At 45.8% G+C, this 17385-nt stretch overlaps 1 protein-coding gene, 1 long non-coding RNA gene and 1 other non-coding gene across 5 annotated transcripts in view; 1 reads left to right on the plus strand and 2 right to left on the minus strand.

Annotated features, from left to right (window-relative positions):
• FSD2 (fibronectin type III and SPRY domain containing 2) overlaps positions 1-10008 on the plus strand; it is a 23093-nt gene extending 13085 nt beyond the window's left edge. The window contains exons 8-11 of the mRNA XM_060005360.1: positions 838-971; positions 3596-3728; positions 6253-6429; positions 8437-10008. Coding sequence (XP_059861343.1) covers positions 838-971; positions 3596-3728; positions 6253-6429; positions 8437-8689 — 697 coding nt within the window. The 3' untranslated portion in view covers positions 8690-10008. The remainder of the gene's footprint in view (positions 1-837; positions 972-3595; positions 3729-6252; positions 6430-8436) is intronic.
• The window catches only part of LOC132420699 (uncharacterized), a 24999-nt gene extending 7666 nt beyond the window's left edge, over positions 1-17333 (minus strand). For all 3 annotated transcript variants that reach the window (XR_009518415.1, XR_009518414.1, XR_009518413.1), the window contains exons 1-2: positions 17171-17333; positions 10977-11012 (exon numbers count right to left, since the gene is read on the minus strand). This is a non-coding gene — a long non-coding RNA (uncharacterized lncRNA). The remainder of the gene's footprint in view (positions 1-10976; positions 11013-17170) is intronic.
• LOC132421455 (small Cajal body-specific RNA 15) lies at positions 12130-12256 on the minus strand. Its single transcript, XR_009518702.1, has one exon. It is a non-coding gene; the product is annotated as a small Cajal body-specific RNA 15 (non-coding RNA).
• Positions 17334-17385: the final 52 nt, after the last annotated feature.

The raw sequence follows: 17385 nt of genomic DNA on the forward strand, positions 1-17385 counted from the left end.
GCATGCCACAACTAAGGAGACCTTGAGCCGCAACTAAGGAGCCAGTGAGTTGCAACTAAGGAGCCCGCCTGCCGCAACTAAGACCCAGAGTAACCAAATAAATAAATAAAATAAAAAATACTTATGGAATGAATATGTAAAAGTGCCCCTCTGCCCAGAGCTGTAGCCTCAGAGTGACCTGGACATCCCGGCCTCGCCAGGTGTGGGTGTTGTATCTGTAAATGGGCATCACCCTGAAGGCTTCTCTTTCCTACTGAACTGAAATGGGGTTGGCAGCTGCAGGAGTACAGACAGTGGCAACCATGGGCTTGTAATCCTGTATTGTACCACTTACATAAATTGGATTATTCCCAGTAGGTAGCTGCCCTCAAAGAGGTTAATAGCAGTGGGCTTCTGTGGGCCTTTCAGCTCTAGCCAGATCATTTGTTCATAAACGCAGACTGAGAGCCTGCTAGGGGCCCAGCGCTGTGCTTATGTAAGTGGTACTTGACCCCTGCCCTCAGAGAGGTTGTGGCCCTACCAGACAGACTGAGACACATTGGATTCAACTGCATGCATGCCCCTGCCATGCAGCGCTAGACAAGGTGCCTGGGACACGGGGTGGGGAGCTTGGAGGGGAGAGAGCCACAGACAGAAGGAATACAAAGAAATGAGGAAAGTGGACCTGAGTGGGAGGGAGCATTGAGGGGGTCAACACTCCTGCCTGCACCGCTGCTGGAGGGCAGAGAACAGGGGTGGTGGCGGGGGGAATTAAAAATCCCTGCTTTGAAAGGGAGGCCTGGTGCTTGGGCCTGGCTGCCCCGGCCCCAGGGTGACTTCAGCTGCCTCCTTGCCCAGGTCTGTTGTGGGCATTCCCACCTGCGAGTGCCTGGTGCAGCTACAGCCCCGGCAGAGCTACACCATCTACGTGCGAGCCCTCAACGTGGGGGGCCCCAGCGCAAGGAGCGAGCCTGCTACAGTCCACACCACAGGTCTGTGACCCCCGCCGCGTACTCTCTGGGCCCAAAGTGACCCCCTTGTAGCAGACCCAGGGCTGCTATGACTTCATTGTTAAATCGATAAATGTTCACTGATATGAACACATGGCAAATCAGGCTGGGAAGGGGCTCAGGGGTGATCAAAGCCCTGGGGTCCCATTTTACAGAAGGGGAGACCGAAGGCCCAAGTCATACAGCAATGGGGTGGCTGAGCAAGCATTAGAACTCAGGGTTTTTCTCCATGACCTTCAGGTGGACTAGAGGCTTGTCACACTGGACCTGGGTGGCCCAGAAAGCACATTTCACACAGGCTGAACACCACCCCTGGGACATGGTCTTTATGAAATTCCCAGGAAGAGCCATGGGCCATGGATTATCTCCCTGCTATCGGCCCAAACATCTCCTTACCCACAGGCCCAACGTAGCTCTGGATGCCTTAGTGGGTGCCCACATCCACGCCAAGCTCCCACCCCCTGCCCGCACTTGCCATCAGCACGTCATGGAATCGTCACATCTCATGTTCAAGTCCTGAGTCAGCAGAGATATCACTAGAAACATTCCATGCATCTCCTGCTATCCCAGCACTGCCACGGCTCTGGGTTCTAAGCTTTGCTAAGGTATGCTAAAGCCAGGTGGCTCTTCCCACACCTCACAGAGCAAGCCCAGCTCAGGCCAGCTGCAGACTGGGTGACAGGCAGGTGAGAAGCAGAAGGAGGGAGCCTGGGCCCAGGGCTCAGGGGACATCGTTCCTTTGGCTGGGATCTTTCACTGAGGGATGTAGGGTCATTTTGTCCTCATTTCCAATACCAGGAGGAAAGGTATGCGATTAGTCCCCACTTATGTTCCTTCCACAGAAATGCGAAAAACAAGTTACGTGGCTGCCGAAGGCGGTAGGGGTTAGGGCTGGGATTGGGACTCAGGTTTTTCTTTTATATTGTGATGGAACTTTCCTTTGGTTGATTGGCATTTCTACTTTCTTGTGCTGACTTGGTGTTTTGAAATGTCAAACTCTGGCTGTTTCGATAAAAGAGAACAGAGCAAAAGGTACAGTCAGCCCTTGGTTATTATTGTCTCTGAATTCCTTTGTTCAAATAATTTGTTAAGAGTGTACTTACAAAAAACTTGAATAAACATGAATCGGCAAAAGACATATCTATTCGTTCAAAAAACGATCCTTGGGCTTCCCTGGTGGCGCAGTGGTTGAGAGTCTGCCTGCCGATGCAGGGGACATGGGTTCATGCCCCGGTCCGGGAAGATCCCACATGCCGCGGAGTGGCTGGGCCCGCGAGCCATGGCCGCTGAGCCTGCGCATCCAGAGCCTGTGCTCCGCAACGGGAGAGGCCACAGCAGTAAGAGGCCCGTGTACCAGAAAAAAAAAAACAAAAAAAAACGATCCTTGTTTGGGCCTAGAGAGCAGGCAGTAAGGGCCATGCCTGTCAGCTGCAAGGTGGGAACCTGCCTCCCCCTGGTCCGTCCGCTCAGATAGCAAATGAAATTTCCAGGAGCATCGAATTGTGGAAATAAATGTGGACAGCTTGGGGCTTCCCTGGTGGTGCAGTGGTTAAGAATCTGCCCGCCAATGCAGGGGACACAGGTTCGATCCCTGATCTGGGAAGATCCCACATGCCACGGAGCAACTAAGCCCGTGCACCACAACTACTGAACATGCGCTCTAGAGCCGATGAGCCACAACTACTGAAGCCCGCGCGCCTAGACCCTGTGCTCTGTAACAAGACAAGCCACCGCAATGAGAAGCCCGCGCACCACAATGAAGAGTAGCCCCCGCTTGTTGCAACTAGAGAAAGCCCGTGCACAGCAACCAAGACCCAACGCAGCCAAAAAAGAAAAAAAAAAAGTGAACAGCTTGATGGCGAGGCCTGAAGTAGAATTTGAAGCAATGAACATGACAGAATGGGAACTGAGGAGCTTGACTAAGAGACAATGATGGAGAATGAGTTACTATGTCCCTAAACAAAGGATTAAAAAAAAAACTAATTTCTTATTAAACCCATTCGGTACCTTTTTTTTTTTGATGTGCTTTGTTTTAACCATGACTTGGAGAGGGTTACAATCTCCTTCCTTCTCCCCAGCTGCCCTAATTGAAAGTTGAATGTGGAATTCTGCTAACCTTTGTCAAATTGATCGTTAAGAATTTCCTCAATTGCTATTCCTCTTGGCAAGTAGGTTAGAAATTCCTGTTCACCAGCAAGTATTTACAGCCTCCTATTTAAGGGCGCAGCCACTGGAATCAGAGGGGCTTGGGGTTCGAATTTGAGTTCTGTCATCTGCCAGCTGACTTCTCAACCACCCTGCACCTCAGTTTTCTTCTCTACAAGATGGAAATACTAACCCCTGGGTACTCATAAGGAGTGAATGAGATAAGAGTTACTGCTTAGCTCAGTACTAGACTCACAGTAACCCCCAACACATGTTAACCGCCACCATTATTAGCATGAGGGTCACTACCACGCAAAGTCCGGGCTCACGTGTATCGTGCAGGAAGCTGAGTCGGCCATGCGTGGTGAAGCCTCGGCCCGCACGGAGCGCAAAGTGGAGAAAGCAGAGGAGTGACTGGCTGTTGGGGGGGGTGTGTGTCTGTGTGCTTCCTCCCCTCGCAGGCAGCTACTTTCGCCTGAACGAGCACACCTGCCATCCCTGGCTGACCGTTTCTGAAGATGGGCTTACAGTGGTACGAAGTGAGAGGAAAGCCTCCGCCAGGGAGCCACTCCCCAGCGACACCCGCTTTACTAGGTACTGTATCAGCCCCTCACCCACCTGAACAGTCTGTGAACCAGCCTAATACATGCTGTTATTCGGGTAAAGTTGGATTATGACACATGCAGCCTTGAAGGGGGCTTCAGGCTCACTCCAAGAAATGAGTGAGGGGGAGGGGATGGTGGGGAGCGGAGGCTGGGGAGAGGGGAGTAGGGGGTCTGGCTGGTGCCAGCAGAGGAGACGTGTTGTGACCTCTGAGGTGGAGTCCTGGGCTCCCAGGGCTGGAGGGTCACACCGTCAGGCCGTGAGAGAGCAGCAAGGACCCAGGTCCCCCAGTGCTTGGCCCAGAGCTCTCTCTCCCACACTGTGATACTATCTAACAAAAGCCCTGGTGAAAAACCAGCCCAAAGCTGGTGGAGGGAATGGTGGTCGTGCTAGTGCACGACCTGAGAGAGGGCCGTCCATCAAAGATGCGCCTTGTCTGTCTGGATCTGCGCTATCTCCAGAGCTTAGTACTCAAGATCAAAATGATGTATTTGTAACTCATTTCTTTCCAAATGCTTAAAGAAAACTTAAAATAGGGGGCAAGGGACTTCCCTGGCGGTCCAGTGGTTAAGACTTCACTTTACAATGCAGGGGGTGCGTGTTCGATCCCTGATTGGGGAGCTAAGATCCCACATGCCTCGTGACCAAAACAAAACCAAAAGAAATAAAGAAAACAGAAAAAATATTGTAACAAATTCAATATAGACTCTAAAAATGGTCCACGTCAAAAAAAAAAATCTAAAAAAAAAAACGGGCAAATATGCCCTACTGAAATAGAAAAATCACAGCGATAGATGAAAAAAAAAAGAACACAGCTTAACTTCAAGGGCTAATTTCTGTTTCCAAGATTAAACATTAAACACAGCTCTTAGCTTCCTGGTAATCAGGATTAAAAGAATTCTCAGTGGGTTGGTCTTAGAGTCAGGAGGATCTTAAAAGGAAGGAAAGGACTCTCTTAGGGGGGCCAGAGGGGCCACCGATGGAAAACTGCATCCAGCCTCCCTGCCTGGGTCCTGGACTGTCCTGCAGCCGACACTTCCTCTGACACTCGCTCCCTGCTGGCCTTCTTACTGCATGTGTGTTACATACCTACTATATGTAAGTGTTAGCGTGTGACAGCAGAACAGCACACAGTACAGTGGAACACAACTTTACCCTTTCCTGCCTCTGTCCACTCAACCCAGGGTTGGGGGGCACAGAGAGGATTAAGAAGCAATAAAGTCCTTACCTGCGTTAAAAAAACAGAATGCAACTGATCAAATCTTAAAGAGCTTATTGGCTTTTTTTCAATAATTCATGAGTTGGGCAGCCTCTAATCTACAGCATTTCTATGGTGGGTCTCCTTCATATGTGGTCCTCTGAAAACACACACCTTTGACCAGGCCACTGCTACTTCACTCTTTGTGTGGATTATAAGACAGCTCTCTGGGTAGACACAGCCTCAAGCATCTTCAGCTTCAACCCTTTGGTGTTGCACTAAAAGTTGCAAAACCAGTTTTTGGCCATGTCTTTTGAAAGTCCTGTGTAGGTGGTCCAGCACCTCATATTGTAATATGGGAGTACTTACCACCTACTGTTCCGGTCTTGGCTTTTGGGGTTCCAGCCAAGCTGAGTTACAGTCCCATGTTAATATCCTGTTACCAGTACGTCTGTTGACCCATGAAACAATGTGCTGTGTGCTGGGGGTAAAGAGACAAAGATAGTCCCTGGGCCTCCCTACTGGCACAGTGGTTAGGAATCCGCCTGCTAATGCAGGAGACACGGGTTCGTGTCCCGGTCCGGGAAGATCCCACATGCCACGGAGCGGCTAGGCCCGTGAGCCATGGCCACTGAGCCTGCGCGTCCGGAGCCTGTGCTCTGTAATGGGAGAGGCCACAACAGTGAGAGGCCCGCGTACAGCAAAAAAAAAAAAAAAAAAAAAAAAAGAAGTGTGAACTGGGGAGGGAGGGGGAGAGGCAGATGGGGAACAAGGAGACCAGAAGCAAGTGCTGGCCAGCTCGTGAACCTCAAGCATACGGTTCCATCGACCGTGCTGTGTTCTGTTAGGTTTCAGTCCCTTTCTTTTTTGTTTTTTTTTGCCACGCCTTGTGGCATGTGGAATCTTAGTTCTCCAGTCAGGTACCGAACCCACACCCCCTGCAGTGGAAGCGCAGAGTCTTAACCTCTGGACCACCAGGGAAGTCCTCAATCCAAGAATCTTTCTTCATGAACAAGTGAACCAAACCTTTTTGTTACTATAAAAGTCCAATCACTGTAAAAAGCAAACAGAACCTTTTCTATTGGCTTGTCTCCTCCTCACCTATAACCAGCAGTATAATAATCCTCTTCTAATCTTCAGCATCAGTCAAGTGAGCTTTGATAGTTAGGGCCGTGCTGCTTTACAAGTGGGTGTTCAAACACCTGCCTCCATGCTTCTAGACCACCTACTGACTGACCCCAGCAGCTGGTGTCACTCACCTGCACAGCCAGGCTTGGGTCACCCCAAATCACAGATGCTTCTACTTTCTAAAACCAGGTGTGTTGCTGTCATGGGAAACCTAATTCCAGTCCGAGGGCGCCATTACTGGGAGGTGGAGGTGGACGAGTGTTTGGATTACACGGTGGGTGTGGCCTTTGAAGATGTCCCTAAACAGGAAGACCTGGGAGCAAACCGCCTCTCCTGGTGCATGAGGCACACATTTGCATCATCAAGGTAAGGTGAAATCTGGATACCCAAGATTAAAAGGTGCTTTGAAAAGAACAGAGCGAGAGGTTTCCACTAGTAGTAACTAAGGCCCACGTTATGTTTTCTAAAATATGCTAAGATATTTCAGGACTCATTTCCAGCCCCCTTCCCTAAAGTCCAGATGTAAAGAGAAAGCAGCTCTGGGTACTTCCAATAAAATAGCTAAAATTCATGGAGTACTTATTCTACGCTAAGCACTGTTCTACACTCTTACACATACTATCTGGTTTACTTCCCACAATTGTATTATCCCATTTTAAAGATAAGAAAGCTATGCCCCACAGCAGTTCAATAATCCAACCAGCATGGATTCAGAGCTTGGATTCAAACCCAGGCAGTCTGGCTCCAAAGACAGCATTCTTCACCACTAAGTGATTGGTTTTGCATTTATGTTCAACTTCATTGTTACTAAATGAATAGTTTGATTTGAAGCCCCAATTCCATCTTTTTTAGTAGATGTGGGCAGAGGCTTAATGGTTATGGTTAATTCCGGTTTGCTTCTGTCGCTAAGCATTCTATCCTCTACTGGAGTAGTTCCATAAAGCTGGGAAAATCCATGAGGCCCAGGCCAGTAGACATTTTGGACTTAGAAGGCCATGGGTGCAACCACTCTCCATCTCAAAAACTGCAAAAATTTTTACTACACCAGTTTCCCAGTACCATGGGTACTATGGGGCCTCTGATCCTCGACTTGCTGAATCCTATTAATGTTTCATCCAATGTTTTGTGCCCAGGAGCCTCCATCGTGGTTAGTTAAATGTTGTCATGCCTAAGCAAAGGTGAGAAGAGCAACTCTCCTCCTGTAAGATATTAAGACTAAAATCAGCTCTGCTAAACCTCAGACCCAGCTTGAGGAATGAAAGAAATCCCGTTCACTGAGCCACATACTGTTTTTGGATATTCTGCCTGAAGTAAGACTAAAAAAATCAGTCTCCTCTCCTAGTCGGTTAAGAACAAGGGGCAGGGAACAACTGAAGGCGCATACAGGATGAGGAGGAGTCTGTGTGGAGTGGGAGAGGTGAGGCTAAAAGACAGAAGGGTGGGAACACAAGACAGAGTGAAAAAGGAAGGGCGAAACGCCCCGTGCTAGAGCAGAAGTTTGTAGTCCCACCTTGGAAAGATGTCCGGGGAAGGGGGGGTGGGTGGTGGTATTTGTGTGTGTCTCTTAACAGTGGAGGACTCGTGTTTTTTGGTTCATAGTCTTAGACTCTATTGGTGGTGAGAGGGAAAGTAGAGGGAAGGGCTCATTCAGTTTCTGTTGACTGCTCAGTTAAGAAAAAAACAAGATGAACTGGGATGGAAAGAGGCTGGTTTGTTCCGACACATCTGGATCATATTCTAAGCGTTCACCCCAGCCATGTGGACCAGCATGCTGGCACACAGAACCTCAAACATCCATAGGGGGCAGAGCTAGGAAATTCCTGTGGCCGCCTTTGGTTTCAGCCATTTTCAAAGCACAAAGAAGTACCCTCCCTTCATGAGAGGGTGCTGGTGCTATACAATACTGAGTGGTGACAGGCCCCCAGGTGCCCCCCTTAGTTTGAAAGTTTAGGAAAGGGATGGCTCAGGGTACTTGTGCACAGATTATACCAAAAGCCCCAATTTATTACATGAAAGATCATGAGGTTTCCTGTTTCAAATGTCTTTATTACAAGGGATTTACACATCTCAACCTTGAAACCCACATTTTTAAACGTATTTCTATACAAATTTTGATGCATTATGAGTTTATGATACTGTATGTTAAGTTTCTGCAGTTAAGTGGCTGCTCAAAAACAGAGTTTTGAAATATAAGTTTCTTAGGACACGTTTTAGAAAAGAGATACATAGTTTGAGAAATGGCCTGTTACTTTGATAGTCGTTTAATAAAAGAAAATGATATAATTATAGGAGTATTTGAAAATTGAAAATGTTCTGTAAACAGCCCATCTACAGAATTTCTGAAGCTTTGTTATATCAACGTTTAATCTTTAGGCATAAGTATGAATTTCTACACAACAAGATGACTCCAGATATAAGGATAACAGTTTCCCCAAGGAAGATTGGAATTCTATTAGACTATGAAAATTCAAAACTGTCATTTTTCAACGTGGACATTTCTCAGCATCTGTACACGTTCAGTTGTCAGCTTCACCTATTTGTGCATCCCTGTTTTTCTTTGGAAAAGCCTGGATGTCTAAAGATACACAATGGCATTTCAATGCCAAAGCGCGTCACTTTCTATTAGACCCTTCGGATGCCCAGCTTACTGTCTCTTTTCTGTACCTACCCCTCTCCCAGCCACTCACGCCTCAGCTGCCTGAACTTGGCATTCAAGCACCATGCACCCAGCTCATCATTTATGGTTCATGTTGTTTATCTGCCAGACTGTTGTGGGGGCATTCATTTCACCTGACTTGGATCCTGTGTGCTGCCACCTGTGTGATGCTAGGTTAGTCAGTTCTGGCTGTAAAATGACGGCTCAGACTAAATGAACTCAAAGGTCTCTCAGGTTGTCAAACTGTATTGGTCTATCTGTGTATATGCAAAGTATCTGAGTCCCCAAGGCCTACAGAGCTTGGGGGAGAAGGAGGGAAGTGATACATAAGTGTTAGTGGCTCCAGGCGCCCCAGCACTTATGACATTTCATTAGTCAGCCAAGAACAGGCGTAAGAAGGCAGGAGGCCACCCACAAAGAGAACCAGGGTAGCCACGTGCCGTGCTCAGCAGCCTTCTCCTCTCCTGTTTTCCCAGTAGTCAGTGGCACTCCGGTGAGGTTTCTCCCACCGAACACTGTTTCTAAAAACCTCCTCCTCTACTTCATGGTACTTACCCTCTTTAATTTTGAAATGACCTTTGTAACACCTAATTCCATGAAGGCAGGACAGTATCTGTCTTGTTCATCACTCAATCCCCAAGGGCTAACACGTGCACACCAAATACTTGTTTCATCCAGCCACTGCTCTTCGGCCTCTCACTGCTCTCCATGTGAGGGCTGGCAGGGCTTGTTCAAACTATAGCAGAAGACCTATGGCAGGAGAGGGACAAACCTGAGGGGGGGGCAGTATGAAGGAAGAGAGGGGCAACTGTGGCTAGATGGCAAGACTGGTAAAAATGCAACATTACCTACTACTACATGCTTCCTGGTGTCACACAGCAGCCTACACATAAATAATAATAAATGTGTTGCTTTCACTATGCGCACGTTTGGGGTAGGGGGGCTAAGGTCTGGTAAAAAGTAGACAACAGTTGCAACTGATTCTAGGAACTGTCCTATAATGTAAGGAGAACCAGATTTGAAATCAGAAGACCCGAGTTTGATTGCTATTTTGTAGCGACTCTGCGACCACTGAAAAGTCACATTGTCTCCCTGAGCTCTGTTTCTCTTTAAACAAAGAGAAAAATAATATTTGTCTTCTAGGATGGGAGATTTAATGACAAACATGAGAATGCATCACAGTGTATGACATATAGCAAATGCACAACAATCTTTTAAGAGAAAACATCAGTCCACCAAGTGCAAAGCTGGGCCCTGGTAGGAGAGGTGGTCTCTAGCCAGCACCTTTGGGCATCCTGCCTCACTGGTCTCATGCCATTTTGTGACCTCGATGCCCAGCTCCCTTGGCTGCATTTCTGGTTCTCCAGTTCAAGTTTCCAGTTGCCACTTAAAGGTCTGCACACATAGCATTTTCATGCTTACCAGTCAAGATGCAGAGTAAATGACTCCACCTGTAAAGCAATTCTCAGGGACAATTTAGTATTGTGCCCTGTAGATGCTTCTCTAAACATATATGCCCCTGATCTCATCACTTAAAGTTTTATGTTAACTGAAAAATCTTACACTTTAAAGATTTTCACTTTCATGTTTCCCAGTACACTCAAAGTCTGACACAAGGAGCACCTCGTCTCCTATCTCAAAACTCTGCCTATTGGTATAAACAGAAGTTCAGATTCTTGAATTCACAACTCAACTTGAAAATCTTAAAGCTCGTTACAAACACACACACACACCCCTCTGCCCTACCAACCTGGATCACTACCCTTATATAAGGAAGATACAACCAAAGCAAGCACAGAGATGGTTCAAGTTACAAACAATTAAAATATATGTGTGTATTATCAAAAATGTTATCAGCTACTAAAAAAGAAACTACTGAGTAGGAAGTAGGACATCACAGATAAAGTTTGAATTCAGGATTCTAATAGGCTTTATTTCACATGTAATATAACATGGATAAAAACTAGGCATCTATAAGGTTCTAATAAAATTTTATTTGATCAAGAAAAAAATGGTGTAGAAATAGCTTTGATTTTTTAAATCCACTTAATCTAAATAAGGCAGATGACCAACTTCAAGCATCACAATTATTCAGCATAAAGAACCTTTCTTTAAACATGTTTCTCATCTTCCACAAGAAAAAAAAAGTCTAGAAAAAAACCAAAACAAAACTTTTGTTTTTTGTAACATATTCTAGTTCCTTAAAATGCCAAGAACAATCTGCTGGAACTAAATTTCAATAAGGGGCAGGATTTACCTCAAGGCCATGTTCACCTGCAACCTGCTGATAAATCTGTTAAAAAACAAAACAGAAAAAGATTTTTTTAAAAAAATCAGACCATTGTAGCCACAATCCCTCATACTGGGCAAAAGATACCAAAATCTGTTGTTTTCTTAGCTTTACCTATATCACTTTATAACTCTTGAGCAAGTTATTAACATAATCTTTGGCTTCCCCACCTTAACAAAGGGGAAAGAGAATATGTAAAACCACCACAGAATCCTGGTGTAAAGTAACACGGGTTTAATAATTCAAAGTACTCAGAATTTAAGGCACCTTTATTAGATGAGATTGTAAAGCTGGTTAGAGACTTGGGATACAAAATGACACTGGTTTCTGGTAAAATTAAATTGCCTTTTATTTGGAAAAGTGTATGTTTAATAACTGACTTCCTGCTGATTCAAACAATATGCAATCACTTGTACACATGCAATAAAGTAATTTCTGAAGCATGTGCTTGGTCCTCAATTTGCTCTTCTCATCCTCCAAAATGTGTTAAAATCTTACGTGGCTCACACAGTAGCAGCTGCCCCCAGCACAATTCACCATGATGTGGCATTCTGTAAATGAGACTAGGCTGGTCTCTATCCAAGGTTTAGCTACCAGAAGACTTCCTGGGTCTTCCCTGGTGGCACAGTGGTTAAGAATCCGCCTGCCAATGCAGGGGACATGGGTTCGACCCCTGGTCTGGGAAGATCCCACGTGCCGCGGAGCAACTGAGCCCGTGCGCAACTACTGAGCCCGCGTGCCATCATTACTGAAGCTTGCACACCTAGAGCCCGTGCTCCTCAACAAGAGAACCCACCGCAATGAGAAGCCCATGCACCACAACAAAGAGTAGCCCTCACTCGCCGCAACTAGAGAAAGCCTACATGCAGCAATGAAGACTCAACACAGCCAGAAGTTAATTAAAAAAAAAAAAAAAAAAAAGACTTCCTGGACCCTATGAAGACTGTACTACAGGAAAGGTCCTCTCCTCCACTTTCCTAACCAACTTCTCCAACTTCTAGTCACCTTCCTATCAATTAGAGTAAGATTCTCATGGGTTCACTATGTCTTTCTTCACCCTGACTCATCTATAAATTCACTACTCCTATTTTCTATAGTAAGACAATAGAAAGTGTATAACTGCTGTTGGTAGATAAGTAGGTCTTGAATTCAGTTTGCAAACAAGACCTGTTCTATCTACCTTTTCATTTAGGAGGCTAAAAGCAGAGTCAGCTTGACTTCAAGGACTCTAATTTCTTAGTCTCCAGAAGAACATGACAAGTCCAGCTTTTAAAACACTGTCCTCTAGCATGTCAAGATATTGAGGGAATGGTAATCTATTACTTTTATAACTTCAACCTTTAAGAGATTTGAACTCTTGCATATGCTTGCTTCATGGCAACCGACGCTTAATGAATCTAAATGCAAGGTAACAGTTTGTGGGCTTCCCTGGTGGCACAGTGGTTGAGAATCCGCCGGTCAATGAAAGGACACGGGTTTGAGCCCTGGTCCGGGAAAATCCCACATTCCATGGAGCAACTAAGCCCGTGCGCCACAACTACTGAGCCTGCGCTCTAGAGCCCGTGAGCCACAACTACTAAGACTGTGTGCCTAGAGCCCATGCTCCGCAACAAGAGAAGCCACCACAATGAGAAGCCCGCGCACCGCAACAAAAGGTAGCCCCCTGCTCGCCACAGCTGGAGAAAGCCCGCGCGCAGCGAAGACCCAACACAGCCAAAAAAAAAAAAAAAAAAAGATAACAGTTTGTGATTTGCAAAGATTGCACCCAGTCAACATCTTTTCTGTCAGTTAGGAAGTCTCCCGGAAGGAGCGTAACCATGAGTTGGGCACAGCTATGCCCCAAGTTAGTAAAATGTCCCAAATATTTTAGAAATGCTACTGAACAGGGGCTAGTTCATGTCTTTCTACTTCAGGGCTTGTTTTCTGCTATTCCCCAATCCCAGAAAAAAATTAAGCCCAACTAATTAATTGCTTTTTCTTCATTTTTCCCACACATTGATAGATTCAGGTTTTTCTGCTCTATTTCCACCTCACTCAAATCCTGGTAGAATTAAACTATCATTTATTTGAGTTATGCAAATTCAACTAAACAGTTTGCAGCTGATTAAAACAACATGCAGTCATTCAGACATAACCGGTAAAAATGTTTTTATACAATGAACTTGGATTCTAACCTTGCTGTCTCCCCTGTGCTCATTCCTAAGCCTAAATGTGGGTCTCTTCTTTGAAAGCAGCTTACGACATGTCCTTATATTCAAATAGACTGTACTGGAGACAAGAATATAATCCACTCACTGGGAAAGAATCCAACCAACATAGCTGAGATTTCCCAGCTATGCATTTAAACAAAGCAGGAACTTACTTTTTACAAATGGATTTACTGAGTACACACATCACTTCTTGGTAAAGCCATCCTATTATTCGGCCACACAGAAAGATTTCTACCCTCTGACTTCCCTTTATATCCCAAATACCCATCCAATTAAGGGGGAGGGGGCAGTGAGAGAGAAGGAAAACAAGAGAAGCACGATCCAAAAATAAGGAAAGAGCTCTGGAAAAGACACTTGATAGTGTCTTTTGTACAATTTATAAACCAGCCACAGATTCCTGGGAATCTGGAATGAACACCACCCCCACCCCCAGCTCCTGGCCCACCCAAGTAATGCCTGTATAAAAGTTACTTCTTAGAAGCACTGCTTAATTCCTCCCTCTCCCAGGCTAAGTTCCACATACTCACCTCCTTCAGAATACTTAAGCGGCTATAGTGCCACCATGACCTGTGTCTACTCCGCTTGACAGTAAGCAAATCAAAGGCAGGAACTGTGCCTTCATAATCTCTGAATGATCAGAACATGGAAACAACAGTGTTCTGCTTTCAAAGAGCTTATATATCTGAAAAGAAAAGGAGACATCAAATTGTCTTCCAAATTAAAAGAAAAGCCTCTTTATTAGAAAGTAGCTTTCAAATCTGTGTGTACTGGTGGGAGCAGGGGGAGTACTTCTCAACCTTTCTTCTGTTCCAATACACCTGAGGGATCTAATACATAATCCCATTAGTTAGCAGTGAGCCATGGTGACTTCTAATATGGGCAGAGTGGGAGGGGCTTAGAAGAATCTAGGGGGTGGGGAAGATGTGTGTGGCCTAGAAAGCTCCTCCCCATGACTGCAAGAGCTCTTTGACACATTTAATATTATAGTTTTGACTACTCTTAATTAAGAGAGCCCAAAGGTCTACAATATGTTTACTTAAAATGCTCTGAAACGTAAATTTGGTTCATATCCTCTGGAGGCTGGTGAGTGGAAGCTACCCCCTCGGCCCTGAGCTTGACAGATGTTCTGATATCACAGCACAACAGGACTCTGGCTCTCTGCTGGTCTTAGAATCTAAGACTTTGATGGAGGAAGTTATATGCCGTTGAGGTAATGAAAAATTTAGGGACTTACAAAGATCACAGGCGATTCCTTCTCAAATGCTGTGTCCTTTTTTTTTTTTTTAATACTTTTTTTTTTTTTGGCTATGCAGCACGGCCTGTGAGATCTTAGTTCCCCGACCAGGGATCAAACCCGTGCCCCCTGCAGTGGAAGCATGGAGCCCTAACCACTGGACAGCCAGGAAATTCCTTTAAGTGTCTTTAAAAAACCATTTTATGGGAAAGATGTCCTCACAAGTAATACAAAGTAACAATTACAGTAGCTCAATGCCAAACAACAGCTCCACTCCCTGAGACAACCTTGGCCAAATTTATGTAATACCCGCAGGGTGAAAAATCAGAAGGAGGCACTCCTCATTACTGAAATCTCATCCTTTCCTAAAAAGTTGATGGCTGGCTAGAATTTTCAGGTGGGAGCCTATGTTTCACTCCTTTAAAGCAGAAAAATATGTTCCCAGCCCTTCAGAGAACTTCAAGCCAATTTCCCCAAAATAACCACATGTAACTGTCAAAGATTTCTGCAAAAGAGAAGGTGTTTTAAACACCAATTACCTACTTATGTAATAACTATGAACTCAGTATAATTCCAGTAGAAATTATAGAAATATAAGACTGTCCCTGTTATTCCTTTTTTTTTCCAGTACGCGGGCCTCTCACTGTTGTGGCCTCTCCCGTTGCGGAGCACAGGCTCCCGACGCACAGGCTCAGCGGCCATGGCTCACGGGCCTAGCCGCTCCGCGGCATGTGGGATCTTCCCGGACCGGGGCACGAACTCGTGTCCCCTGCATCGGCAGTTGGACTCTCAACCACTGCGCCACCAGGGAAGCCCCTTGTTATTCCATTTTTAAGGTGATACTTCTGCTTATGTCACAATCACTTGCTACAGCAATCATCTAAAATTTTTTTGAAACATTTGTATAGAGCAGTTATTCTTAAAAGTCTGGTCCCTGTGAGGGCCCCTGAGATCCTTTCACTCTAACAACAGAATGTGTGCTTATATATTCTTGTGTTTAAAGACACCTCTCAGTTTTTAATTTCTAATACCATAAATACTGATATATATATAACACACATAAATGAGAGCTCTTTGGAATCCTCAATAATTTGTAAGGGAGTCCCAAGAGCAAAAAGTTTGAAAATAATTTATATAGAGTAACAGTGGGTCCCTCACAATGAACATCTAGTTGAATGAGTTTCTCAGTGGAAAGACTTCCCCTGTGTGATGCTAACAGTTTTCAATATTTGCTAATGTTCAGGTTGTTTTCTAGACCTCTTAGGCTTTCCCACGTTCCTACAAGACATTTCCACCTAATAATATGGAAAAGATGAGAGAGAACGCACAATACTTTTAAAGAGCACGAGCACTAAGTGCAGTATTACTTATGCAGACAGCTGAGGTGTGACTGCAATGCCCTCTACAGCATCTGCCCTGGACTTGCGGGCAACTTACGAGTTCTTTATAGCTAGTTTCTGATTCAGACAGTGTTTTGAGTAAACACTTCCACAGATTGTTACAGTAAATATTCATAGTGAGAACTCAAATAGTTAGTGATAAGTCTTCCAAGGTGAGCATATACCTATGAACACCAGGCCTTTCTGTGTAAAGGTATGTAAGAGGTACGCAAAGTTTCATCTTCACGTTTTGTTACTACACATACGTTCCTGAATAGGAAATGATAGATGCATCTACATCTATAGAGTATCTAAAATGTAAATAAATGACAGTTCTAACTCCTGACACATAGTGACTTCGCCTTTGATGGATTCATACTGCACCTAAATGTACACCACCACCCTCTTCACTCCTGCTCACTTCCCCCCAAAAAGACTTGTTCAGCAATCCAAAGAGATGGTATGGTGTGGAGGAAAGAATTCTGGGTTGGAAATGAAGAAATGTCACTTCTAGTCCCATCTCTATCACTAACAACCTGTGTTACTTTCAGCCTGTCTCCTCTCAAAGACTGAGCTTCAATTTAAGATGAAAGGAGGGGGGACTTCCCTGGTGGTGCAGTGGTTGGGAATCAGCCTGTCGGTGCGGTGGACGCGGGTTCGAGCCCTGGTCCGGGAAGACCCCACATGCCGCGGGGCAGCTGGGCCCGTGCGCCACAGCTACTGAGCCTGCTCTCCGGAGCCTGTGAGCCACAACTACTGAGGCCCGCGGGCCTGGAGCCGATGCTCCGCAGCGAGAGGCCGCTGCACTGAGTAGCCCACGCACCGCAGGGAGGAGTGGCCCCCGCTCGCGCAACTAGAGAGAGCTCGTGCACAGCAGGAAGGACCTAATGCAGCCAAAAACAAACAAACAAACAAATAAATAAATAAAAGATGAAAGAACGGGTATGGTTCTACCTCTAATACCAAGTGACTTTGCTGGCCGATTCAGGAAGCTTAAAAATTACCAACTGTGAGTGTACTTTTTCAAATTAATGCAACAGGCGCTGCTGCCTCAAGCAGGAATCATCGATTACGAAAGTCTGGGTTTGTATAGACCTTCACGTTGCATACCTTCCTCAACACAGGATAGCGCCCATGGGAAATTTCACCTACTGAATTTTTTTCTTAAACTGCATTCTGAGTGTGGATTTCTCCCTTTCACATCTATCCCCACGACAGCTCCGTGAGCTACGAAGCTCGTTTTTCAGACGAGGTCCAGAAAGCGGAGGACGATGACTTAGTCATGAGACCTAGGTCGCCGGTAGCGCTGACACGGCGACAGATACACCGACCCCTCACCTCTACTCCGGTTCCCCTCCGCGTCTCCTGAAGCCCGACACTCCAGCCAGCCTGCCTACAAGGACGCTGTTGTCATCCGCCTCGCCGGGTGGCCGGAGATCGGCCTTACTTTACGTGCCAGAAGACGCCTGCTCTCCGGTGTCCGATCTCGGCGGCAACTCCTTTCTTCTTCCGGCGGAAAAGAGCTCTTTCCGCTTTCCGGGGCGCCGGGAGGA

This window comes from Delphinus delphis, chromosome 2 (genome assembly GCF_949987515.2).
Source record: "Delphinus delphis chromosome 2, mDelDel1.2, whole genome shotgun sequence".
NCBI classification, from domain to species: Eukaryota; Metazoa; Chordata; class Mammalia; order Artiodactyla; family Delphinidae; genus Delphinus; species Delphinus delphis.